The following is a 27,604-nucleotide window of genomic DNA, read 5'->3' on the forward strand; positions in this document are numbered from 1 at the left end:
CTTTCTCTTTCCCTTTCTATCTTTTCAAGTTACTCACTCTCGTACACACTCTCACTCTGATGTGTTTACATCGTTTCATTATAATCAACATCAATTCACATTTGACTGTTTAACTGGTAACCAGGCCTTTCATATCTTTTTATTTTGCTCTTGAATTGTTTTTTCCCTTTCTACTGCCAAAAAATTTCATTATCGCCAACGTTTTTCTTCCAATCCTTATATTCCATATTCAGGTAAACTTTTTTAACCATTTATTCACCACCGTGTTTCCATTATTGTGATCAATTCTGCTGTTGACATTTTGTTGATTCTTAAACACCACAATTATTGAAGTTCGTTTTTTGCTTTCATTAGTTGCTTGTTGATTGGGTCCAAGAAAGATCCTTTAGAGTGTTGATAACAAATAATCCTATGTTATTTCTGACTGACATTGTGAGATATTGTTAATTTGGAGAGTAAAAACAAGCTAATACAACAGTGAAACAAAAATGGACAACGAAACACTTCGTAAAGATGAAATTGAAGCATTGTCAGCTATTTATGGAGATGATCTCGTTTTGGAAGAAGAAGAAAGCCATGGATTCGCTGTTACGCTAACACATCCCGAGGAAAGTGAAAAATCAATCAAACTTGATATTCGCTTTTCCCTTGATTATCCTTTATATGGTCCACCATATTATACACTAAGTGCTCCATGGATGTCTCGTAACCTCAAGACCAGTTTAACTAACGAACTCAACTCAATTTATCTGGATAATCAGGGTGAATCCATATTGTATATGTGGATAGAGAAAGCTCGTGAGTATCTAGAAAAGAAAGAAACCGGTGAATCAGTTTCAAGTAACAATGAAACCGGCAACACATCTACTCCTGAGGACAATGGTAATTTGGATGAACAATTAACTGCATTGAATAATAAACAACTGTCGTCATCAGGTTAGTAATTGATTTTTTCGACATTTCTCCATTTTACACTCTGTATTTTTAAGCAGCTTTTTTATGCAGCTTATTTTGAGGGACCAATTGTTAATTAAGTATTTGCATTCATAAATGTCCTGAGAGGTTGTAACTTGAACGGATTGAATATTTATGAGCTCCATTGCGTTAAATCTGTCGATTAGCTAACCGGTTACTTAGTTTAAGGATTTTAGATGATGAATAATATCAATTGATTGAATTTTGTCAAAGTTCATTTCTTAATATGGAAATGTTAAAAGCATGTTGTTACTTCAAGTTAACTTGCTAACTAGTTGCTGGAATTGTTTTGATGAATAACCAACTGAAAACAGTGAACAGGAATCATGCGATTAAAAATTAATTGACCACAAATTACTTTGCTGGATTGTTATTGTAGTCCTTGCTCATGTGAATCTCATCAATTTGTTGATACAGATTAACCTTGAGTTTACAGGTGAACCCTCATTTTTGAATCTCTAAGTTATAATTAAAGTACAAAAACAGGATAACTGTGTGAAAGATTGTCATGAAGAGATGCATTCATCGAGACTAGGCTACTAGGGAAGAGGAGCAAAGGGAAAAGTTAAGGTTGATGATGAGGAAGATGAAGATGAAGTGTTTAAATAATAGTTTTGAATTAAATGAAAACAAATTTAACCTTGAAATCTTCGCTTTAGTCACCTAAAAATAGTTGTAATGCAACTCAGCTCATTCAACCAAATTGTCTTCTATGGTTAACTTTGCAGACTTTAATTCTTGTTTCTCCTCTTTGCTCTCTCCGGTTCAGTGATAAATAATAATTTGAAGCAAAATGTTGTTCACATAATCATGTTCATCATGTTTACATGATGAAAAATACTATTACACTTCTCAAAACTATTACATTTGGCATCAATTTTTATTGATCAAGAGATTTATTTTGTTTTCACACTAAAATGAAGCCTCTCAAAATAGACATCAACATTGTGTCAATAACATTGCTATTCACACAGCAAGCTAATTGACAATTAGGCAAATTACTTGTAATTATCCAATTAAAATAATGTGTGCAAAAGCTCATGTAATTTAAACCTACTGGATTAAAAATCGACATTACTCGATTGCTTATAATTTTTTAATCTCTTGGTCATACAGCTTTTCGTCTCTTTGAATATTTTTGAGATAATTAATCGGTCAATCATCTCGATATATTGAACAGTTATTTTAAGAGAGTTTCATTTGAAGTGATTTTGGTAAATCCTTTGTTTAACTACAGTCACCTACCAGAAACTGCACCAAGCTGGAAATAGCTTATTTACACTATTCGTCGAGCAGCATAATTCATAATTTTCAATCTCCCTTAATAGAACAAATTTACACAAAAATGTTGCTTTAAACTGATTTTGAGAGTTTTTAGATTGATATTTCACGAAAGAAAATTTAATTAAGCCTATTGATAATTAAAGAAATCGAATCAAAATTCGACGAAATTCAAAAGTAGATAAAACTCCTCCTTGTTAGGGGCCATTGAAAAAATTATGTGCAGTTTCTGGTAGGTGCACTTTTTGGTAGGTGACTGTAGTGCTTAACTGTTTTGCGAATTAATTTATTAATAACTTATTATTATGTTTATTATTGACTATTTCAGGTAAAAGTGAAAACGACGGAGATGGAACTGACGAGGAAAATTATGAATACAAGTATGAAGAGTATGATTACCATCATTACCACCATCACAAAGATAATGGGCTTTCCAATGATATTAATCTAGTTCATGGTGAACCAATTGTTGATCGTCGGAGTGTTTTCCAAGCTCATATTTGTCCAGTTGATTGTACCAACCAAGTCCATTCTGCTCTGGCTCAGTTGAAAACAAACAAAAAGATTGCCAATGCCACTCATAATATTGTAGCCTATCGTATCAATGGTGGAGCTAATCATTCTTTCATTCAAGATTGTGATGATGATGGCGAAACTCATGCTGGTGGACGACTTCTTCATCTCCTTCAGCTTCTTGACGTTAAAAACGTTCTCGTTGTAGTTAGTCGATGGTATGGTGGAGTTAATTTGGGTGCCGATCGCTTCAAACATATAAACAATGCTGCTAGAGATTTGCTCGTTAAATGTGGTTACATTGAAGCTGTACCTGAGAAATCATCTAATTCCACTTCAGGGCGGAAGAAAAAATCTAAATAACATTTAATCATGTATTCCCATTTTAAACATTCAAATGGGAATGTATTCACGAAGCAATTAGCAATCAACTCTAAGGTTTACAGTCATCTCAGGCAAAAATTATTAATCATATTCACGCAGTTAAATCCAGTAGATTAACTGCTCAACCTGTAAACCTTTTCTCAGCTCATCTCATTTGTATTACCTTTTCCGTGATTATTTTGTTGCTTTTGGATTGGTTATCCAAGCTAACTCGTCTCATTATTGTCCATAAATCGACTGTAAACACTCTATCGATTAACATTGTCTAAAGCAGTTTAGCTTCAATTATTGTCAAATAATTCGAATCTAAGTCTCTGAGAAATTGATTAATCAAAAATCTTTAATGACTGATGCAAATTTTTATTTTTTGATTGACTTTAATTGTAAAGTCTATTGAAGTCTTTCATTTAACTTTTTTTCCTTATCATAATTCTCATTGATGAGTTACTTGATCGGGCAGCTTACAATCAAACTTTTCTTTACTTTAATGCCTTCGATAGCTTAATGAACAAATTACCATTTTGGTTGGAATCTAAAGTTCACCACATTACAATTACGTTTAATTACATTTAATCAAATAATGTAGATCTAAAACAATTCTTTAAATGCTTTACGCTTTTCATAAATAATTAACATTGTATCTTTATATTCACTTCAATTTGATATGCGTTTTTGTACAATAAATGTAGATTTATAAAAATTACCCATTAAATTGGTTTTCTATATTTGCCATCAAAGCAAAATTTTTAATTTTCAATTTTATTTGTTTAACTTAAAATTTATTAATTGCTGTTCTTTCAGTGAATCAAAGTCTGATTTTTATGTTTGAGCAAGTTTTGTTATTTCAAAATGCCCGCCTTAAATATTTGTTTACTAAATTTGTACAAGATTTCATGATCTTCTCGAGTAAAGTCTGTTTTGTTTTAAATAATCATTCTTTATAATAAAATTAATTTTTCTGTTTAATGTCATGTTTAATTCAACTTTACAAGCTATCCTGCCAAGGACTTATCGTGTTTTGATGCAATCTATTCGATCATATAAGAATAACATTGAAAGTGATTCTGAGAAGTGGATTCGACTTGCTGCACATTGGAGTGATAAAGATAATAAATTTGGAACCGATTCTGAATCTGATGCCATTAAAGGTTATGAAAGTGGACGTTTATCTACTTTTGAAGATGATGAAGGTAACCCTTTGTATCCAACTGGACTATTGACTAATGCCAAACCATTAAAGCCTCATAAGTATAGATCTTCTCACACAAGGGTAAGATGGTTCTCGTTGTAAAAAATTGTATACTAATTGTTTTATTTTTCATAGAAAAACAAATTTGTTGATACCAAGAATGTGAAATTCACAGCAGGCCATGGAGGATCTGGAGAAATATCGTTTTTGAGATTATTCATGAATCCCATGGCAGGACCGGACGGTGGTGATGGTGGAAATGGTGGACACATTATACTAAAAGCTGATGACCGAGTTAAATCTTTGTCTGATTTACAATCAACTTATCATGGTAATAACGGAGAAGATGGAGCAAATAAAGATTTGACAGGAAAATGTGGAAAACATATTATCATCGATGTACCAGTAGGCACCTTAATCAAAGAACAGAGTGGGAAGATTTTAATTGAATTGGCAAAAGATGGAGAAATGTTCATTGCTGCTCGAGGAGGTGCAGGTGGAAAAGGAAATCATTTCTTCCTAACCAATGAGAATAGGCATCCTAGAGTAGCTGAATATGGAGGCCGAGGTGAAACTCGACAACTTATATTAGAGATGAGATGCTTTGCTCATGCAGGTTTGATTGGATTTCCTAACGTTGGAAAATCAACTTTACTCCGAGCTATATCTAGAGCTACACCAATGGTTGCAGATTATCCTTTCACGACATTAGTACCTCACATTGGAGTTATCGAATACTCTGATTATGAACAAATTGCTGTTGCCGATTTACCTGGTCTTATCGAAGGAGCTCACGAAAATCAAGGTTTGGGTCATGATTTTCTGAAGCACGTCGAGAAGTGTGTTTGCTTGTTTTATGTTATAGATATCAGCTTACCAGAACCCTGGAAACAATTAGAGGCCTTGAAATACGAATTAGAGCAATATAAAATGGGATTATCTAAACGTCCACATTGTATTATAGCATCTAAATACGATTCTGAAGACTTGCTACACAAATTGGATGAGCTTAAAAGTTATATAGCAGAAAATACAGTGAAAGATGAAATTCCATTACCAGTAATACCTGTGTCAGGAAAATATGGTTACAATTTAACTGAATTTCTTAAGCACTTAAGAGCCTTATACGATTTGTATAACAAACCAGAACCCGACGAAGAAGGTTTTAAATGGTAATAAATAGTATAAATAATTTATTATAATATACAAATAAATACATAATTTGAGTAGAAAATTTTAAAGTTTTCAATTCGAAACGTATTTATAATGAATGGATTAGACATGATAAATTGAAGATTCATTTAAATGAATCATCGTCGACATATTTTACAGTTACCAAGCAATGTATCGAATGATTGAGAAAGTAGGAAAATGTTCGTATTTTATCAAATCAATGTAAATATATATTATAAATTAATTCTAGAAAGTCATTTACATTTACAAGTTATATCATTTGTACCTAAAAGTCACTGTAGAAAATTTGTTGCTTACTTATCATAATTTACTAAAAACCACCATTAAAATTAAGTAAATATTACATTTAGAGTCCCCATTCAACATTGATAATCAACTAACAAGAGAAGTATCCCAGGTGTTACGATTTTTTTCGAGCTTACATTGTATAGCGTGAAAAATAAGGTGACAGATACTTGTTTTTATTTGCACATGCGGCTATTATCATAAATAAGCATTTTTTAGCAAGTATATTTTATATTGGGAATGAAAAAATTGTCAAGTCGTTAGAAGTAGAAATTAATTTAAACAATTGACTTTCAATAACGACCTGCTACAATTCATCTAACTAATTTAGTTGTCTTTATCTGTAGGACTTTTGAACTTTCTAATCTCTTGTAATATTTCCATTGCACCTAATTTTCTGAATTTTTCCGCTAATTTAAGTCCTATTTTAGCACTATTTATAAAGTTGCGTCTAACTGTTGAATAACAAGGAGCATTAGAAGGAGGTAAACAAATGCTGGTAAAGTGTTTCGTCTCTTCAATAACGTCATCGATATCAATTTCATCTGCAAGATCAGCTTCCTCGTGGGTTTTAATTGATTTAGTACCATCCACCGAAAAAACAGAACCGTGAAGTGTCAGCTTTATCCTGCGTTTTTCATCGCCAAAGTCTTCATTAACAATATCTGGTGGATCCCATGAACATCGAACTCCCAGCGGGACTGAACATCCTCCTTCAAGTTTTGCCATGAAAACACGTTCTGCTATTACTTCAAAAGTGGTTTTGCAATGGATTAATGGACTTAAAAATCGTATTGTCTCTAAATCATCTTCACGACACTCGATTGCTAATGCACCTTGACCAACGGCATACCACCAATCAGAATCCAGCTGATGAGATATTCGTTCTTCATAGCCACTTCGTTTCAACCCAGCATAAGCAAGAATCAAAGCTGAATAAGGTCCATCTGGATTATCCAGCTTATTCATTCTTGTCGTAAGATTTCCTCTAATATCGATTGGTTCAACTTCAGGATTATAAAATCTTAGCTGAGCTATTCGTCTAAGAGATGAAGTTCCAATGACAATTGGTTCTTTTATATTATGTTTTGCAACCCATTCGGATTTATTATCACTAGGTGGTTGGATAAGTGTAAATGGTTTATCCAACTTAAGGGAACTTTTCAGAACCAAAGCATCGTCGGGACATTCTCTCCTGTAAAGAACAATTTGTATGAAATTAGCATTGTAAACAAATTGATGATGAGCTAAATTATTATGCTTAAAATGCATACTTACTCAAGTATAGCTGCTACACAGAGTTTAGGAGGCAAAGTAGTAGGCAAATCCTTTAAAGAGTGAACAACAAAATCAATCGACTTATTCAGTAAACCGTCTTCAAGTTCTTTGGTGAATAAAGATTTAGAACCTATTTGAGACAGTGGTGTATCTAGAATGTGATCGCCTTTCGTTTTCATTGTGATCAGCTCAAACTGATAATCCTTTTCAGAGTATAATTTTCTCAGTTCACTGATGACAAACTCAGTTTGAATAAGCGCAAGTTTACTTTCTCTGGACCCAACACGTATTTTAATGGCTGGTTCATCACCACTAGGTTCAAGAGCTGGCATCTTGCTTTCCTTTTCATCTTCAAACGAATCAGTTCGTCTCCTTTTTGGACACCACATAATTTGAATGGATGAGTAAAATGCAATACTCAAAAGAAAATAAATCAATAAACAAATAAAAAATATCAGGAAGTCAACACCGGAGAAACCAGTTTTAAATTTACAATAATTAATATTTCACCAAGCACCACTAAGTAGATCAAGTAGATTAATTCCACACAACAGCATGTCACATAAACGTTGCATAAAACCACCGATAACAAAAAAAAATATATTTATTCAAACTTTAGAAGTGCAAAACAAGTAATATTCTGGAGGATAAAGTTACAGGTAGTGATAAAACTGATTGAAACTTTGAAACTTTCAAACTTGATGTCTAAATCTAAAGAATTATCTAATCCATCAACATTGTGTTTGAGAGATGTGGTGGCTACTGGTAACCGGTTATTTGGTTAGAGGGAAAGTAACCATGGATCGTTTACTTGCAATTATGGTTAGATTTAATTGAATGCAGATTCGCCCAAGATTCTTAGTTTTGCACATCGTCAATCATGTCCTCATCGAACGTTTTCGTCAGTTATATTAATTAAATACAAATAAAATAACAATGTTTTTATTGAAATATCAAACTAACCATAGATAAAGAGAGATGAGTAGAGAACAGAAAACTGGCGCTACCTTCATCCGGTATTTTCAACTTATTTGAGTTTTCTAACTTTTAACCACCGTTATGCCAACCAAACTAACTATTAAACACCGCATCTTAAGTGTGTTTCCATGATTCTTAACATGATTAATTGATAAAAAAAATCTTTGATGACTGATTACTCTTGTGTTTAAGGAGATGAACAAAGTACTCGATACAGCAAGTATTATAATCTCTGCTCCTTGAACCGATACAGGTAAAGAGGTTCATAAAGTTGAATTTGAACTGTCAATCAATCGATATGAATTTTATTTATTCATCAATAAAGTTAATATGGAACAGATTAGAACCAACTTTCGGTAAATAATTATAGAAAACTGAAAATTTTAATTTCTTATTGAATTTTAGATCAAATAAAAAACGCGGTTATTTTAAATTGAGAAATTGATTCTATCAAAACAATATCTGCGTTTTCCAGACTCTTTTCATTGAAAAACTTGTCAAAAGTGGGATTAAAAATAAAAAGCCCCAATATTTTTGATGAAGGTGAATAGTTGTTGAAAATCATCGAGTATATTGAATAAAAAGATAATTCTTACTATTCATTCAAGTGAAAATAAACTTTAAGCTTATGTGTCGTCAAGTAACAAATCATGAAAAGATCGTATCATCTCAATTTAAGGAAATTATCTTTATATCAATTACATCACAAATTTCTAATTTTCCTATCATAAACATAATTACCAAACACTCTTTATAATACCTAGGCAATAATAACTATCTGACGATATTTGTAGCATTCTATTCATAGAGATTCTTGGCTGTCTCTAATTCCTTTACAACACAGCATTTGATATCGGACATGAGTGTAAAAATTAGCTAATAATAAACCAAACTAGCTTTTGCTTTGATCAAGTAATTCTGTTTTAATTACAGCAGAAAATTATTCAGAAGATGCAATTTACGTCTATTAATTGGATCAATAGATGGAGCTTAAAAGTACCAGATATTTTCACTCCTGTGAAATAGCTTATTTACACTAAAAGTGCTAAAAAACGGGCAAATAAGTTGAGTTTAGCTCATTTGTTATTTCAATTAAAGATTTGATAAAATAAGTTTTAACCGGGACTTGTCACCATGAGCTGCTTCGTCAAAATCGTAAATGAATTTACTTTGCCCATTCAACATAATCTGTGGAATCATTTCTTCTCTCCATTGTTTAGCGATTTCTAAATCAATTGATCTTCTTTCACCGCGATATTAATTTCAAGTTTATCCTCTCTTTGAATCTTTTTAACCATACATTTCAACCTCTAAGCTCTTCTCATGCTATTTGCTGTTTCTTGACTAACATTTATACTCAATGAAACTCCTTTCGATTTACAATTCAGAATAAATTCCTTGATCAAGTTATCATGAAGATCAATCCTCTAACTTTTCTGTAATCTGAAATGAAAATGGCAACATTAATCAATCAGCTTAAATCGTAACTTTCGGTGGATACAAAATGAAACGAGCAGCTTATTAGTTGTAATTTAAAAACAATTAAAGCTGATACCTGTGTAGAAGAATAACTATTAATAGTCAATATTGATAGTTTTTCATGAACAAGGTTAATCAGAAATCAATCAGCCTGTTTTATCAACCTTGCATAATTAATAGGTGATATATTGATACATATTATTATTAATATTAATCCAATTTAATCGTTTTAACCATGATTTCTCCATACTTCTTAGCGTATCTAACTGGAGTTTCGTATAAATGATGAACATAATAATACCACTAAATACTGAAAAGATCGTTAACGGTTTGATCCCGAATCTTTAGACGAAAAAGATTAGTATAATTATATCCTTCATTTGAACATGATGGCTTGTTGCAACTCTTTGCTTTTAGCAGCAATATTTTCAGAGAAATCATATTTTCCAATTCGTTTGATGGTTTCACTAAATACTTTTCTTTCACTCCACCAATTCGGCTGTAACTGATTCAGCTTCATCTTCATGCCAACAATCATGATCAGTAATCCAATTGAATTATAGAATGGTCCTAATTAGGGAGCTAATTGACACTCAAGAACGGTAGTTATACCAATAATGTCTCCTCATCATGATTTGAAAAGTTTAGATTCTGTCAGACTATGGTAACTGGGACCTTCACAAGCAACAATACAAGCTCCAGATCGATATTCGGCTTCAACTGTTCTACAAGCTTCTTCAATCATCATTAGCACTGCCTTATTAAAAGGATGAGCTTGAGGTAAATTAATGACTTTATAAAGGTTGAAGGTCTCGATTTGGTTCTATCGGAGGAATAAAGAAAAAAATTTGATTAACTATTTTAAAGTTACCATTAAAAGTTGGGAAAATGTAGTTGTCAATACCTGTCAATTTATATGTCCAATAATCGCAATCATGTCTGGCTTGAATTCCTCTCGCGTGGATCCACAAGCATTTGTTACCAAAATATGGGCACAACCAAGCTCCTTTAGTGTCTACAGATTGGCTCTATGCTCAACATCTGAAGGATTACGATCATGTTGTTTTCATGACGATTCATAACAGCAATATAATCATTGTCAATTTTTCGCTCGTAACTTGTTCATCCGATGACCATAAGGTGTAGTGCCTACACTGATCACTTGTGAATCTCTCAATATATTAGACCAGCTTCCAATCCAGTTCTAGTTCAACAAGTTCCCTCAAACTTGTTCCAGGTTTCGACTTGGTGTTTAAATCTCTTAATTTGTCGATACAGTGATTAACTATCAATATTGCGCATAAATATTGTTGCCAACTTTCAATAGATTGGTTAATATTGTTCAACCCTTTATTCAAGTATCAAATGTCTACAGACTTTGGTATCAATTATTATGCTTCAATGTTACATTTTCAAAAAAGATTACTTTTGGGAATTAATCTGAACATTATCAGCTCCTGTAATCGTGAATAATTGTTACAATAAATTCCCTTGAAATGTTTATTGGTCACATATTATGCTCTTCTTATTCATGTGAATCCCGTTGTCTGGTGTTTCAAACCATTGAAAATATTGTCTAATATTTGATCGTCAAACAGAGATGATGCGATTGTTTGATGTAGTGAATTGTGTAGGTAGCAGTTAGAGGAAAACACTAAATCAAAATTTTGATGATTTCATTGACGACTTAATAGCTAGTCGATAAAGTGATTAACCATTGTACACGCGTATAAATTGTTGCCAACCATCCAACCATAGGAGTGTTTTTTTATTAGATTATAAATTTCGACACACATTTTTATCAAATATTTCGTTATGTTAAATTTTACGCAATGATTGTTTTTGTCGTTTAATAGTCGTTATCAGGTTATGTGATAATTGTTACGTGAAAGTCGCTTATAAATGCTCTTCTAATTTTATGTGAATCACAATGTTTAATGTTTCAAAACATAGTCAACAATAATTGAAATTATTGTTCAGTCTTCTGTCCTTCTTGTTTTTAAATTTATTCAAAATGTTTGCCCGTAAATTGATAAGTTCATTGATTTCTTCGAAATGTAGTTCATCTTCAATTCAATCAATTAGACTTCTTAGTGAAAAGACATCACCTGATGCTAAACGGTTAATTGCTGTTCTTCAGCTTAACAGCGGTTCTGACAGAGAGGCGAACCATCGTGCAAGTGAAAGGTTAATCCGAGAAGCCGCTTCATATGGCTGTTCAATGGCGTTTTTACCCGAAAATTTCGATGCGATGAATTTCACCAAAGAAGATGTCACTGCTTCATTGGAACCAATTGATGGACCTATGATTAATAGGTATCGAGATTTAGCTAGATCTTTAAATATTTGGCTGTCACTTGGTGGCTTTCATGAGAAACCAAAAAACAATGGTAAGAATTGATTTAGTGGTAGCAAATATCACTGGCTTATCAGATAACCTTAGTTCTGTTTTATCAATACTCTTCATTCAGTGATTTAATCTACATGCATATTCCCAGGGAAAAAGTGCTAAAAATAATTTTTACAAAAATTGCATTCTATTTCGCTTGACTTGAAAGGTAACCTTATTCAACAATAAATTGAAACAATGTTGAAAGTTGTACAAGGTTAAAATTTTATCGATAAAATATTCCTTGATAACAAAATCAATCTAATTTTGATTAAATCCGGTAATAAGCAGAGTTTACCAGTTTCTATGTAGTCTTATTTTTTACAATGAAACAGATTTCATATCATTGCATAATTTTTCGTCAATTTTATCAATCTGAATTTGATAAGAGCATGCAACCGTTTATTAATCAATTTTTGTTGAATTTTCCTGAAGAATGTTGCGATTTACATCTTATTCAAACTCAACATGCCAAACCAATGGTAAAGGTCAAGATTTTCATTGGACATTTCCATCTTTATTAGTTGTTTGATCTCCACTCTTAAGAGATAACTGCCAGCAATGATACACAACACTCTTTATTTAAATCAATAGACTTTGCTTCGGTGCATCTTTTTGTGTAAAAACGCAACCCAGCAAAAGAAAAGAAATGCAAGATGAAATGATAGTAATTCAGATATATTCTAGATATTGATATTCCAGACTCACACTCAGGCGATCACAGAACAACGCTCAAATTCATGTTACTTTCTTATAAATATCATGGGTTAATTTATGCACATGCTAATGCTATACTTTATCTGTGTTTGGTGTTTATAATTTACTTTTCAATTTCTTTCCAGATGATGGACGAAAATTGAATACTCACCTCATGATTAATAACGAAGGAGATATCGTTTCAGTTTATCGCAAAATTCATCCTTTCAATGTAGATGCTCCTGGTAATGCTCGAGTTATTGAATCTGCTATTTGTATTGCTGGTGACGAATTAGTCCCACCAGTCGATACTCCAATCGGTAAAGTTGGTCTTGGTATTTGTTATGATATAAGGTTTGCTGAGCTTGGAATAGCCTTGGCAAAAGCTGGTGCCGATGTCTTGACATATCCTTCGGCATATTCATTAATCAACGGATCAGCTATCTGGGAACCAGTTCTTCGTTGTCGTGCCTTGGAAAATCAATGTTTTGTTGTAGGTGCATGTCAGACTGGGTATCATAATAGTAAACGAACTTCATGGGGCCATTCCATGGTAGTCGACCCCAGAGGTAGTATAATAGCTCAAGTGGGTGAAGATGTAGGCTTAGCTGTAGCTGTAATTGACCCTGCGGTACAAGCTCAAGCCCGAATTTTGTTACCTAATTTGAATGATCGACGACCTGATGTATATGGTGAAGTAATTACTCCTAAATTAAAACAAAACTAAATTAATAAAAAAAGGTCCAATAAAAATGATTTAAACTGCGTCTCACCTGTAATTCATTCTAGAAATGTATCCTTCAATCTTTCTTCACTAATATTGTAATGTGGGAAAGATGAAGAGTTGGATTTTAAGGCAAAGTAAAATGATGGCCAGGCTCACGGGATAAAGGATACTGAATAGAATTCAAGGATTTGCCATTCTACTCTCAAATCCAAATTCACTTTTAATTAAAATGAAGTAGATTATACAAAGAGGTGGTCAGCTTAAACTCATTCGTCAAATTCATTTTAATGTCGATTTTCTGATAAATTGTGTTGAAAAACTTTGATTAATGTTAGAATGGTCAAATCTTACGGCCAATTTGGTCACAGCGGGCTCTAAAGATGAATCTAAGGGGGTGGAATTTTTCAGGCTATATCTCCTTGAATAATTGAAAAAAAGTTGTAAATTGATATAGCTTGATAATTTGATCAAGTTCAATTTTAATGCAAACCTTCTGCATTCTGTGAACGTAAGAGTTAGAAAACAGAAACTTTTTCGTCGATAAAAATTGTTGCTACACATCAATTTTCAATTTCGATTTTCTTAAAATTATATGGCAAATGTGAAAAATTTTTGCGGAGTTAACCGTTTTTTAAATCACTTTTTCACCATATTGACCAACCAAATCTAACACATCCACTATTCATCGCCATAATATCTTAAACGAAAAGTAGTCAACAATTTTGTAGATTTGGTAGAACCATCTTATTTTGATGAACCAGAATCACCTCCGACACAAAAACAAAGCTATTTCGAGTGATCAGACGAGGAGCAAAAGAGCAAAGGTGACGCAATAAATGCAAAATGAGTGCCTGAAGTCACCCCTAAACAGCAGAGGGATTCAAGTTAAACCCTAACCTATGCACGGAAATTATGGCACAAATTCAGAGGTTTAGTGAAGGGAAGATTCGGCCATCAGTCATTCGCAAAATTTTTTTCTTCAGTTGATTGTCGAGGTTAATTCGAAGTCTTCCTCTGATTTTTTTGACCAGATTTTCCTCATGATACCCTTTTACCCCCAAAATTGGTCTCGATTTCGGTTTTTGTTTCGATTCGTACAGTTCTTGTTCATGTTCTTGTGCCTGTTCCTATTTTAAGAACTAAGAACAATATTTGTTTTTGCACCATGAAAATTGTTATTCTCGTTGTTCATTTTCCTTAAAAATATCCCAACAATACAACGCTACTAATATTAGGTAAACCACAAAGTCTTTGAAAGTTTTTCAATAATTGATTTCAAACGATTAATTAAAATATTTTAATTTTTTCAATTGTTTCGATCTTTTTCTAAAATAATTGATCAATGTTTTCTCTTTGATTTGCACCCAATTCCATGATTAGAAACATTGATTAACATACTTAAATTGTGATTCAATTAAATGATCATTTTTTGAAAATTTTAAGTTGTAAATTAATTTTTTGATTAAAAATGATCAGCAAATCATAATTAAGAAAAATCTACATCAATCGAAAGTTTAAACTCCATATGATGATTGACAAAAGTTTGATAACTCTAATCATTACCATTATTTAATTATTATGTTTGATTACTTATGAAATTGTCCTTTTTTGATAATTTTCTATGGGATTTTTAAATAGACTTTTTTATCAAAATTCAGAAAAATCCACGAAACTGTAAAAGTTTCATTTCTATTGAGATTCAATGTTAAATGAATCTTTAATTATTTAGAAATAATTAGATAATGGTAATGATTAGGGTTTTCAAATTTTTTGCAATCATCATATGGAATTTGAGCTTTCGATTGATATTAACTTTTCGCAATTAAAACTATCAAAAATCATTTCAATCATCAATTTAATTTAGAACTTAAAAACCTTCAAAAAATGATTATTTAATTAAATCACAATTTAAGTACGTTAACCAATGTTTTTGATCATGAAATCGGGTTCAAATCAAAGATTGAAAATTGATCAATTGTTTTACTAAAAATCGAAGTAATTGCGTAAATTAAACTACGTTAATTTATCATTTGAATTTAATTATTAAAAACTGTCAAGTGAAGATGATGAAGATCTTTTTAGAGACTTAGTAGTAATTGTCTTACTCGAAAAGAACTCGAAAGGCGAAATTTCTTGCGATTACCCCTTTCATACATTATTTAATAATAATCAGATTACTGTAATCTTTAACATGTATTCATATTTATCTTACAGAGCAATAAGGAATCAATTGATATTTCATTAATAGTAACATTGTATCATATTAATTAACGGGAGTCGTTATTTTTAGATGATTTCAAATTTAGATGGAGTGATTTACTATTAAATTGTTGCTAACCACCCCTAAGTAAACTACAGGGGGGAACAATTTTTATTACTGTATTGGGTTTTGTGGTTTACTCGAATCGTTATCAAGTTAGGTGATTGTGCATAATTTTCGGAATAAAATTGATTTTAATTACCAAATTTCGACATTTTTATCAAATATTTTGCTCAAATGTTAAGTTTTAAGCAATAATTGTTCTTGTAGTTACATCAAGTAGTCATCAGTTCATGTGATTGTGCAAAATTGTTACATGAAAGTCGCTTATAAATGCTCTTCAGATTTTACATGGATCGCAATGATCGTTGATGTGCCAAATCATATTGACCAACAATTTAAATCAAATTGTTGAGTTTTCTTCTCTACTTGCTTTTTGATCTGCCACCACAGTCCGATAGAAACTTCGTTACTTTTTTTAAATTTGGTGACAATGTTTGCTCGCAAATTAATCAGTTCATTAACTTCTTCGAAATGTAGTTCATCTTCAATTCAATCAATCAGACTTCTTACAAGGGATCGGCACGAACTGTCGCTCGAGTTTTCTAATGAAATATACATTTTTGGATAGCCCATCAGGGGTACATAAAAAGTGAAAAATAGTAGGTGCCCGTTTTTTGATTAACGAAAGTTATTGGCCTTTTTGTGGCGAACCCAGGCATTTCTCTATGCATTAAGCTGAAGTTTTTTGATAAAAACAAAATTTAAAAATATTTTACGAATTTTCGCACCATGAACATTAGATGAAAAAAACTTATGTTTGTGGTTAGTAACTGTCATAATTGCCTCCATAGGGTAGCTGATTGGTGAAATAATTGTCTGATTGCGAGGTACGAAAATTCGTAAAATATTTTTAAATTTTGTTTTCATCAAAAAACTTCAGCATAATGCATAGAGAAATGCCTGGGTTCGCCATGAAAATGCCCATAACTTTCGTTAATCAAAAAACGGGCACCTACTATTTTTCACTTTTTATGTACCCCTGATGGGCTATCCAAAAATATATATTTCATTAGAAAACTCGAGCGACAGTTCGTGCCGATCCCTTGTTAGTGAAAAGACTTCATTTGATGCTAAACCATTGATTGCCGTTCTTCAGCTCAATAGCACTTCTGACAGAGAGGCAAACCATCGTGCAAGTGAAAGGTTAATCCGCCAAGCTGCTTCATATAGATGTTCAATGGCGTTTTTACCCGAAAATTTCGATTCAGTTGTTATCAGTAAGAAGCAAGTCACTGCTTCGTTGGAACCGATTGATGGTCCTATGATTAATAGGTATCGAGATTTAGCTAGATCTTTAAATATTTGGCTTTCACTTGGTGGCTTTCATGAGAAACCAGAACACATTGGTAAGATTTGGATCAACAGTGACAAATTTTTAAGACTTGTTTATTAGATAATCTTATTTCTGTTCATTAATTCATTGATCTAATCTTCATGAATATTCCTAGGATAAAGCACTGAAAACAATTCTATGAACAACGCTCTACTTCAAATGTTATTTTGTTGCAAACATTATGGGTTCATTTAAAAACGCATTACCTAATACTATGCTTCATCTGTGTTTGGTGTTTATAATTGACTTTTCAATCTTTTTTCAGATGACGGAAGAAAATACAATACTCACCTCATGATCAATAACGAAGGAGATATCGTTTCAGTTTATCGCAAAATTCATCCTTTCGATGTAGATGCTCCTGGTGATGCTCGAGTTATTGAGTCTAATATTTGTATTGCTGCTGATGAATTAGTCCCACCAGTCGAAACTCCAATCGGTAAAGTTGGTCTTGGTATTTGTTATGATATAAGGTTTGCTGAGTTTGGAATAGCCTTGGCAAAAGCTGGTGCCGATGTCTTGACATATCCTTCGGAATACTCAGTAAGCAATGGAGGAGCTCTTTGGGAGCCCCTTGTTCGTGCTCGTGCCATAGAGAATCAGTGTTTTGTCATCGGTGCATGTCTGACTGAGTGGAAAGATGCCAAAAAAGCTTCATGGGGACGTTCAATGGTAGCCGACCCTAGAGGTTGTATAATAGCTCAAGTGGGTGAAGATGTAGGCTTAGCGGTAGCTGTAATTGATCCTGAGGTACAACGTCAAGCCCGAATTTTGCTACCTAATGTGAATGATCGACGACCTGATATATATGGTGAAATAATTACTGCTAAAGCAAAACAAAACTAAATTAATAAGAAAGGTTCAATAAAATTTTAACTGCGTCTTACCTGTAATTCATTCTAGAAAATGTATCCTTTAATCTTTCTTTACCAATATCGTTAGGAGGAAAAGGCGGTGATTATGATGAAGAGTTAGATTGAAGGGAGAGTAAAATGATGGCCAGGATCACGGGATAACGGATATTGAATATAATTAAAGGACTCGTCATTCTACTTTTAAATTCAAATTCACCTCATTCTTAAACAAATTAAAGTAGACAGTAGGGACAGGATTTAAGTTAACATAAAGAGTACCATAAAGATCCACTAGCGACTAGCAATGAGACAATAGGTAAAGTTGGTATCTCTTGACCGACAATATTTTATCTTTCTTTTCTTTTATTCTCTTTCTAATTTTGAAAATCAATATCTCGTGAATGGTAGCGCTTAAAATCAGTATTCGTTCAGATAAAGTGCCACTCTTTTATTGAAAAGCAATTACTCTTTATTGTCAAAATGAATTAGTAAATGCTATTGTTGCAAAGTAAATGGTATAAAAAGATGAGGATGATTTCAAGTACAGTGCGTCCTCGCTTAAGTTATAATTTTTGTGGGTGAAGCTTAGGGCAAAAAGCCAAAAGATGGCTCTGTTTTACTAATTTTCTGGTAGCAACTTACAATGGCCCCAACAATTTATAATTGCTTGGGAAGTTAAATCAAACCAGCTTTCAGAAATAATCTTGATCACTTCAACTAAATCAATACATTTTGTTATATCGTTTCCATTGCTAACCCACTTAGCCAGTAAGTTAACCAGTTTACCCATTGAGCTAAAACGCTCAACAAAAAATATAACTTAACCGAGGATATAACTTAAGCGAGGACGCACTGTATCTAGACACAATCCATGGGTGAATAGATTCACCCAAAGTTCCAAAGAAGAATATCAGTGAAGTGACTCTACTTGATATCGTAAAGCCATCGTATATCGTAAGGCCAAAAGAGAAAGCAAAACAAGGTGAAAAGCCCATGCTAAGAAGGCCAAATGAGATCCAAGTCAATGTTAAATTGCTGTCAGCTCCAGCAGCCATAACTGAAGCTCCACAAATCACTATTATTACATTGAATATGATTAGAGTTGCTTCTGTAAAGTATATTGTTAATGGAATCAACACGAGCCTGTATATACTGGCAATTGACCAGTAAATAGTGACCAAAAGAGCAGCATCTTGTTTGTTCAATCTCAAATTAGATTTAACGCCAAAAGCTGGACCAAGAGCACCTTGAAAGATTGAAATTTTCAATTTGAAAATTTCTGAAAACACATTAATGGTTACTAGTATTGTTTCATCGAATAATATTATATTCAGTTTTGTTGCTGATGTGTATTAGACAAATTGAAGCCTCGTGTTCAAGTGTGCTGTAGTCGTACAGTCTGCAGAAATATTAAACGATTTGCAACATTGAACAGATAGAACCACTATCTGTTCAACTAGATAGATATAACAACCAGATAGTACTTAAAACTTCTTTCCATTTGTTCACCTTTCGCATTCATTCTCCGGCATTGCATGATATAAGATAATTTCTTCATATTAGAAATCTGTTAACAACTGATTGTTTTCAAGGTATTAAGAGATGAAAGCTGGCCCAGTTTGAATCTTTCCTCTGCCTTAGGGATTGAAATGAATGTAAAAACATAATGAGACTTCATATCATTCTATCTCACAGGAGGTCCATAAACAGCGCTTTTGTTTGCGCAATGTGCGCAATGTGTTTTAATAAGTAAATGAAATAAAGCTAAGCAGCTTCGATTTATACTCCAGGAGGTTTAAACATTTTATTTTCATGAGTCTTGAAGCCCATGCAAAAAGAAAGTTATTTCAGTTTGAAAATTCTTGATATTCATCTCTAATTGGAGAACTTTTCTTGTAAAATTTAACCATGAGAATTACAAGAAATATGCATAAAAATGAGTCGATAAATACCATTGTTGCAAAATAATTAGTATAAAAAGATGAAGATGATTCCATGAATCTAGACACAACCCATGGGTGAATCGATTCACCCAAAATTCCAAAGAAGAAGATCAGTGAAGTAACTCTACTTGAAACTGTAAAGAATTTCTGAATAAGACCGAAACATAAAGCAAAACAAGGCGCAAAGCCAATGCTAAGAAGGCCAAATGAGATCAAAGTCAATGTTAAATTGCTGTCAGCTCCAGAAGCCATAACTGAAGCTCCACAAATTGCTATTATCACATGGGATATGATCAAAGTTACATCAGTAGAGTATATTGTCAACGGAATCAACACGAGTTTGTACAACCCTAAAATTGACCAGTAAATGGTCACCAAAAGGGTAGCCTCTTTTTTGTCTAATCTTAAATTAGATTTAACTCCGAAGGCTGGACCAAGAGAACCTTGATAGATAAAAAAAATAGAATGAAGAGAATAATATTTGAAAGGGATTTTTATTAAGTATTACCGCAACAGAATGTTTATGATAAGCAACATAAACAATCTTTACTTACTGACGAGATTTTGTCCACCAAATTCAAAATTAACAATTAACGCTGTCAGAACTATGGCCAGTATTTGTTTGGATCTCTGGCCGTCATTTGGTTTGTTATTAGTTGATTCTTTATCTTTGTCATTATCATCATCACTTTCAATTTGGTCATTTCCATAGATGAAAATAATGAAAAATATAAAGGCAACAGCAGCCAGGAATAGTCCCATTATGAGGTGAGGATATTGAATGAGAACATCATCTTTGGTGTAAGATTTACTATCAGTTGAATTGATTCCATGTCGGTTATTGTAATCATCAAAATCAATGGGAAGTAAAAACGGCCGTGTAATCAACGGAGCAACCAAAGCACCAACATCAAAAAATAGGTGAAGAGCTTGAAGGTAGTTAGTGCATTGTGCTTTCCATAACAGCGCGATGTAAACATGGCAAACTAATAATTTTTGGATTCGATTAATATAGTTAAATGATAAATAAAATTAGATAGACTAATGATTATTATATTAGATGATAATTTGGTTAACTTTGGTACTAACATATTTCGAGAAAACCAAGAGATAATCCACCAAATATTGTAGCTACCGATAATGGCCAGAAACTGTTGAACCATGGAGATACAATTATGGAAATACCAAGAACCAGGTTTGATAAACTAAGACACAGAACTAAGCTGATATATTTTTCAATAAATCCAGCTAAATGATGAAAATTTAATTGAATATTTATTAATTTATTATTAAGCTTTTATAAAATAATTCCAACTCACCTAAGATCGATCCAACAGTATCCCCAATCGCTCTTAGTTGGACAAGAGTAGCCATTGTTTGGAAATTTTCATTTATTAAAATCTGGTAATCAAGTAAAGATGATCCAAGTAGGGTATAAACACTTCCCATTCCAGCATAACTGGCAAAACATACTAAAGTGTTCAGTAATTTGTAATTATTGGCCCGGACATATTCAGTCACAAGTAATTTAAAACCCATTTGTTTCTTGAAATAGCTGTTTAATTGTAAAATATTGCTCGTCAGCGGGCGATAACTTATTAACGTTATGGATGTATTTCACTAATTACAAAGGCAATTTAATATTGATAAACCTAATCGATAGTGAGAGTTACTTGCATTCATTTACTTAGCTGTCCTCTCCATTGTCTCTCACTATTTGTATACAGCTAATTGCATGCATCTTTGTACGTCTTGATTAAACAAAAATGAACTGATTAATGATCAGAGATCATCTAAATGCCGATGCCATGTGATATTAATAATATTATTGAATATTGATTGGTTGAGAGAAAAATTTCAAAATCAAATTGCTATACAAATCACAAGGGACAGTAAGTCAGCAATAAATGAACCCATTAAATTAAAAAACCTCCATGAAATGAACCCGAATAACATGTTAAAAATATAATAAATTCATTAACACGGTGGCTCAGATTCTAAAAGCTCTACATTTAACATGAAACAAAATGAAATTCTTGCTCTAGTGTTATTGAAGAAGACCGGTTATTGGTGATGTTGATCGTTGTGGACAGTATTGATTCATTTTGGACACATTTTATTACACAATCTAAAATGATCTCTGTTTCGATGAATGATTATTTACAGTAAATAATGAAAATTTTGTATGCATTTAAATTATTGGTTAGGAATTTTGAAGACTTCCAATGAGTGAGCTATTTGATTGAGATTCCTTTTTATTAGATTTATCTTATTTTCATATTCTTCACGTTCTTCGTCCAGTTCACGTTGAACATTTGTGAGACTCTAAAAGAAAAATTAAAATAAAAATAAAAAATTAGTAACACGCAAACGTGATAAATTCATGTGCAGCCAAGAGCATAAGAAAACCTTAAGTATGCTAATTAGCTGAAGTTTAGATATAAAACGTCTGATCGACTTACAGTGATCGTTTTTGTTAATTTTTCGACGTGGGCATTTTTTTCTTTTATTGCTGACTTCAGCTCTGAAATTCTCTCCGATAGGAACTCTTTCTCTAATTGTGTTTCTGTAAGATAAAAAAGAGAGAAAATATAAGATAAACGAAATTAGGTGTCGATAAGAAGAGGCAAATTAAGGAATGAATCAATTTAAGGAAAATTAATTAGTCACATCGATGCGTACCAATTGTATATTTTTCATATGCTTCCAAGATAGCTTCAATACCCGGCCATTTGAAGCCAGTAGAGTGATTAGATTCAGAATTTTTTGTCGATTTATCTTTATGACCAGGATCCGAATACGATTCAGATTTCATATTAACACATTTGATTGATTGCGAATCATCTTTCATCCTTTCAACTGCTTCAGCTTTTTGTTTTGAATTTTTTTGAGCAAACTCTTTATTATCCAAAGATTTCAATAATCCTTGTTTAGCATTATTAGACTTTGATTGTTTACGGTCAGTCACATTCAAAGTACGCCTTTGATTGTGCCATGAATTGTTAACAGCTAAAGGAGTGCAGTTCTCGAGGGAAGATGGTAAAGAGAAGGATGAAGATGAAGATGTACTATTATTGGCGCTGCCATTGATAACTCCATTTTTGTTAAATCGTTCAGGATATATTCGGGGTTGAGACGAAAGATAGTTTAGCCACTTGTCTAAAGTTTCTTTGGAGAGATTATTGGTGATTTTACCATAACTTAGATTAATTGATCTTCGTCTGTCTCTTTCCTCGAGAACACCTTCCCAAAGTAGTTCACGTTCCTTCATTTTTTCAGCATTCAATTCATGTTTAAGGCCCAAAATGTTCATGTAGCCGCACTTATCATCAAACTTTACTTCAGCTTTATTTAAACTACTCGGTAGAATATCAGTTGGTTGTAAAAATATGTTTTCAGAGTCGTAAAGTTCAGGTTGTGGCACATTAGTCAAATCGAATGGTTTAGCATCAAGATTTGAATGGAATCGTCTACTAGAAACATGCTTGTTAAAGAGTAAATTGCGCTTGGTTGAATGTGTTACCAATCCAAGTCGACTGAGAAAATCAATTTTCTCTGGTTTTGCATCCAATTTCAATGGCGGTCCTGAGGTTATCATATATTTCAATCGATTTCTCGCTTTATTCAATTCGGATTCTTCCTCATCGGATTCATCTTCACTGCATGTTAGTTCATCGTCACTAGTTTCAACCGATGCTCTAGATGTTGGCCTCTCGGCACGCTCCTTTCTCCTTGCTTTCAATTTCATTTCTAATAAATCTAATTTTGAGACCACCTTAGTTTCAGGTTCAGTAGGCTTGTAACCGTTGTAATCTTTGTGCGGTGTAGGATAAACTGGAATTGCTGGTCGATTTGATGGTGTCAACTCACAAATCGTTGATTTTTTTGATTGAATGTTTAAGTTAGATTGATGAGGTGAAGATACTGATGGTTTTTGAGTCGATTGAGAAGACTGAGTGGATTGAGGTGGTTGGTGTGGTTGATGTGATTGGAGGGGTTGAGATGGTTGAGTTTGCTGAGTTTGTTGAGGTCTTGATAAAATCATTTGTGAAACATGATCCGGTGTGTTGATGAGAAAAGGTGATGGGTTGCACGGAACGAATGGTTGAGATGAAATTTCAATAGAAGACTTAAGAGAAAAATCACTCGGCAGGTCACTGAAACGTTGTTTTTTAGTATAACTATAATCTATCGGATTCTCGAATGCATTATTTCTTTTAACAAAATCTGGATTGATTCTATTGCCCACTCTTGAATCATCTCGTTCATTTATTTGTGGCCTCCAAAGATGGTTGTTTACTGGTGCTGTTGAAATGGTTGTCACTGGGTTTGTTGTGAATGTAGTAGAAGACTGGATTAATTGATGACCAAATTGGTTAGAAATCATATGAGCAGTTTGATCCTTTTTAATATCGATTAAGATGGCATTGGTTCTGTCTTTATTGCTAATCACGGTACTATTTGAAGTTAAGTTAAGAGGTTTTGTACCGGGATTACTTATTGTAACAGATCCATTAAGCTGTTTCTTATTTGAATTTGACATGCTATTCATTTCTCTTGCAGACATTCCAACCAATAAATTACCATTGGTTAAATATTCACGATTCCGAATTCCAAGTTCGCAATTAGATAGTACTGATGTATTCATTTTATAGCTAGGTGGACCGGAAGAAGAGACTGGAGGATGATTGGAAGGATGGTTGGAAGGATGTTGATGAGAATGGGTGGAGACATGGTTAGAGTTTGTTCCATGACCAAGTAATCGTTGCTTTTCGTCGTTAAGAACTCTTTCCTGGTGTGTTGCTAAAAGTTCAGAGTATCGAGAACTCATTTGATAGGAAGGCACATTGGAGTTTGATGTTACATGTCCCGGTGATAACTCAGAGTGATTTAAAGATTGGACATTTGACGTTTGATGGATATTACTTGATCCTGATCGCATGATTCCATATCTTTCAAGATACATTGGATCTTCAATCCTAAAAGAGTAACAACATGGAAATTAATTAATAAATATGATTGAATATATAAAAGAATTAAAATCATAACAGAATAATGGGTTACCTGTAAGGTGCCGGTGGATGAGGAGGCATATGTGTCGTGAGATTGTGATGGGAAGATTGAGAGGATTGTGATGGTGGCATAGATGCTGATGGATTTGCATGAGACGGTGAACCGATGAACGGATTATAAGTGTATCCAGCAGCTACTGCTGCTGATCTTAACCTCTCACTATATGGAAGAATGTGATTAGTGAGATTGGCGGGGGCTGATGATGATGATGATCCTGGGTTTTCAGTGGAGGGTCCAGAAGACTGGGTATTATGTGACTGTGCACTTTTGAGAAGGCTTTCTTCAAGACTAGAAGATGCATTGGCGGAAACTGATGTTCGATACTGTTGGAAACCGGAATCATTGTGGTTGCCAATGGAATTGATGGGATTATTAGCTGGAGAGTGAATTAATTGATTTGAATTAACTCCTAAAGGGAAGCATGAATAAGGAGAGAAAAACAAAAGGTTTCGATTAATCATTACTTAAGCTTTAAAAGGATAACAAAAATAGTTTGATTGGTTTGCTTTGTATATTATTTCAGACTTTGATTATCAATACTGTAAACAATTAAAAACAAAAGTGAAAATAACAATTGAGATCAACAAATTTTATTTGGATAAACAAATAAAGGATAAAATGGAGAGTGGAGATTATAGAAGGTATGGAACGGATAAAATACATTGAAAGGCAGAAGCTAAATTGAATTATGATAGAAGATCGATAATTTGCCACAAAATTGTGCATAAGATTGCACCGAGTCGAATCTAGATTATCTCAGTTTAGTTCAATTAAGGTTATCCTCTGAACATATACATAAGCATGAACTAAATAAGAGGGTGAGAGATAGAAGGAAAAGAAAGGTCGGTTTGTTTTCCTTACTTCGTTTCATTTCCTCTTTGTTACTCTATCTTTCTCTCAATACTGTTAAGTAAATGACTTGTGTCAAGTCTCTTCTTCGTCTTGTAGTTCTAACCTTATATTTCTCATTCGCATAACTCAGCTGACGGTTTAAAAGACCAAAGTCATTTCTCTGTCCCTCATCCCTCTCTTTCACTTCTCCATTCTTCCGTTCTATGTTTTTCTTCTCTCCCTTCCTACCAATTTAACCAGACAAGTTCCCAGGATAAAGTCTCAATGTATTATATTCTTGATATAACATCTTATCTTTCCTCTCCTTCGCTAATATTTTAGGTTTTTCTCTTTCTCTTGTTGACTTCTATCTTCAGGTGAGAATAGGACCAGAGAAAGAAAGCAGACAGAGAAGAAAGAAGAAAAAGCTAAAGAGGGGACAAAAGAGGGAAGAGATTTCATTCGCAGAGGTTAGACTAACAGTCAATGCAAAAATTTTTCCGGTTAAGCCAACAGATTTTAACATCCATTTTATACTCTCTTTTGGGTTCTTTCTTTCTATCTTCTCTCTATGCTTTTTTTCTCTCTCTCTCTCTCTCTCTCTCTCTCTCTCTCTTTCTCTCTAACTCGATATCTGGTCTCCATCATAAACAGCAAGATTACAAATAAACATATTACGGTGTAACTTGAATAGCCAAGACTTCAAGGACAGGATAGAAACAATTGAGACTCACAGCTCACTGACGACCTCCAAATGGATAAAAACCAATGATTTAGGTATAATCTATTTGAGTGAGAAATGAACGTTTATACTTATACCTATACTTGTTCAAAACAACTCAAATTGAGATAAAGTTAGTGAAACAAATAAGATCACTAAAGGTACGATAGAATTAAAATATCAAAATGTGCAACAGCCATGTTTAATCAATCCTGTCCAAGACTTAGATCGGCCTAAATACATGGCCTGACTCTCCACTGTTCAACTATTCCAGCTTTCTTAAAGTAATACAAAAAATGGCCTTGACTCTAAATTAATGTAAAGAAATGTGAAGGATATAAAAAGCAAAAACAAGTAAAACGGAGACAAATCGATAACTAGAGAAGTCAGAATCAAAGAAAAAGAAGAAAAAAGAGAAAATGTGAGAGAAAAGTTTCTCTTGATCCACAAGTTAAAGGCAGATGTAAACCGGGTTAACACATTGAGGATGGAACATCTTTTATCTTAATGATGAACGACAAGGATTAATTGAATAAACAAGGTAAAACCAGAGCCACAAATAATGTTAAAACAAGAGCAAAGAATATTCACTAAATGAAAATGTAGGTAAAGGTGAAATGACAACTTACCCTGTTGATGGGACTTGGATGGACCATTGGTGTTATATCCATTAATTGTAAATAGAGTTGAAGGTGATAGAGATTGTGGTGAAGACGATGAGGACAATTGTGGTTGAAATGTTTGTATCAAAGTTGAAGTGGCTGTCGTTGGATTGGTAGAAAGTGGATGAACAGTCATTCCAGTTTGAAAATTTTTCTCTAAAATAAACTTTTTCATTGAATAATTGAGTTAACTTTATACAAATTCATGAATCAGGTAAACAAGTAAACAATTGATTTTATTGTAAGTGACAGAGGTTATAGTATGACTAAAAAGCATGTAAAGTACAATCAGTCAACATAAAGGAAAGTAATTAAATTAAATAAAATTAAGGCACAAAAATAAGGCTCTTTTCACTTGAGCTTCACAACAGCTTGATATTATATAGTTTAGACAGAGAGAAAGAAAGGGAAGGAAAGGAGCGAGAAGAGGGAGAAAAAGAAAGCAACAGAGTTTTAAAGAGATTTACTTCTCTTTCTTGTTACCTCTAGTGAAAAT

General features: G+C 33.1%; 7 protein-coding genes across 9 annotated transcripts; 4 read left to right on the forward strand and 3 right to left on the reverse strand.

Moving 5' to 3' along the window:
• The first annotated feature begins 102 nt into the window (after window positions 1-102).
• Window positions 103-3,856, forward strand: LOC107367902 (protein IMPACT-B). Of its 2 annotated transcripts, XM_015935657.3 has the most exons (3): window positions 103-233; window positions 355-936; window positions 2,585-3,856. In XM_015935657.3, the coding sequence occupies exons 2-3, from the start codon at window positions 489-491 to the stop codon at window positions 3,130-3,132; spliced, it is 996 nt and encodes a 331-aa protein (XP_015791143.1). In that variant the 5' UTR covers window positions 103-233; window positions 355-488; the 3' UTR covers window positions 3,133-3,856. The 2 variants fall into 2 exon arrangements, with proteins under 2 accessions (XP_015791143.1, XP_089123104.1); XM_089266978.1 differs by having other exon boundaries at window positions 103-936.
• Window positions 3,857-4,036: 180 nt separating this feature from the next.
• Window positions 4,037-5,879, forward strand: LOC107367845 (mitochondrial ribosome-associated GTPase 2). Its single transcript, XM_015935593.3, has 2 exons — window positions 4,037-4,423; window positions 4,478-5,879. The coding sequence occupies exons 1-2, from the start codon at window positions 4,124-4,126 to the stop codon at window positions 5,516-5,518; spliced, it is 1,341 nt and encodes a 446-aa protein (XP_015791079.1). The 5' UTR covers window positions 4,037-4,123; the 3' UTR covers window positions 5,519-5,879.
• Hmbs (porphobilinogen deaminase-like protein l(3)02640) lies at window positions 5,519-10,856 on the reverse strand. Its single transcript, XM_015935594.3, has 3 exons — window positions 10,461-10,856; window positions 7,100-10,379; window positions 5,519-7,016 (listed from the first exon to the last, which is right to left on the reverse strand). The coding sequence occupies exons 2-3, from the start codon at window positions 7,486-7,488 to the stop codon at window positions 6,149-6,151; spliced, it is 1,257 nt and encodes a 418-aa protein (XP_015791080.1). The 5' UTR covers window positions 7,489-10,379; window positions 10,461-10,856; the 3' UTR covers window positions 5,519-6,148.
• A 641-nt stretch (window positions 10,857-11,497) lies between these two features.
• Window positions 11,498-13,397, forward strand: LOC107367844 (deaminated glutathione amidase). Its single transcript, XM_015935591.3, has 2 exons — window positions 11,498-11,946; window positions 12,788-13,397. The coding sequence occupies exons 1-2, from the start codon at window positions 11,571-11,573 to the stop codon at window positions 13,366-13,368; spliced, it is 957 nt and encodes a 318-aa protein (XP_015791077.1). The 5' UTR covers window positions 11,498-11,570; the 3' UTR covers window positions 13,369-13,397.
• A 2,596-nt stretch (window positions 13,398-15,993) lies between these two features.
• LOC149093802 (deaminated glutathione amidase-like) lies at window positions 15,994-17,915 on the forward strand. The gene is made up of 3 exons (XM_089266980.1): window positions 15,994-16,219; window positions 16,742-17,037; window positions 17,290-17,915. Exons 1-3 carry the CDS (start codon window positions 16,122-16,124, stop codon window positions 17,868-17,870), a joined length of 975 nt encoding a protein of 324 aa, XP_089123106.1. The 5' UTR covers window positions 15,994-16,121; the 3' UTR covers window positions 17,871-17,915.
• Window positions 17,916-18,558: 643 nt separating this feature from the next.
• On the reverse strand, window positions 18,559-21,473 carry LOC107367841 (solute carrier family 60 member 2-like). Of its 2 annotated transcripts, none has more exons than XM_089266976.1 (4): window positions 21,141-21,459; window positions 20,911-21,069; window positions 20,376-20,807; window positions 18,559-19,124 (listed from the first exon to the last, which is right to left on the reverse strand). In XM_089266976.1, exons 1-4 carry the CDS (start codon window positions 21,358-21,360, stop codon window positions 18,682-18,684), a joined length of 1,254 nt encoding a protein of 417 aa, XP_089123102.1. In that variant the 5' UTR covers window positions 21,361-21,459; the 3' UTR covers window positions 18,559-18,681. The 2 variants fall into 2 exon arrangements, with proteins under 2 accessions (XP_089123102.1, XP_015791074.1); XM_015935588.3 differs by lacking the exon at window positions 18,559-19,124 and adding an exon at window positions 19,558-20,264 and having other exon boundaries at window positions 21,141-21,473.
• A 447-nt stretch (window positions 21,474-21,920) lies between these two features.
• On the reverse strand, window positions 21,921-27,501 carry LOC107367840 (uncharacterized). The gene is made up of 5 exons (XM_015935587.3): window positions 27,076-27,501; window positions 24,886-25,303; window positions 22,504-24,800; window positions 22,284-22,387; window positions 21,921-22,146 (listed from the first exon to the last, which is right to left on the reverse strand). The coding sequence occupies exons 1-5, from the start codon at window positions 27,281-27,283 to the stop codon at window positions 22,018-22,020; spliced, it is 3,156 nt and encodes a 1,051-aa protein (XP_015791073.1). The 5' UTR covers window positions 27,284-27,501; the 3' UTR covers window positions 21,921-22,017.
• Between the last annotated feature and the right edge of the window lie 103 nt (window positions 27,502-27,604).

The sequence above is a fragment of the Tetranychus urticae genome, chromosome 2 (assembly GCF_039701765.1).
Source record: "Tetranychus urticae isolate SD_2017Ah chromosome 2, NJAU_TeUrti_SD_1.0, whole genome shotgun sequence".
Taxonomy (NCBI): domain Eukaryota; kingdom Metazoa; phylum Arthropoda; class Arachnida; order Trombidiformes; family Tetranychidae; genus Tetranychus; species Tetranychus urticae.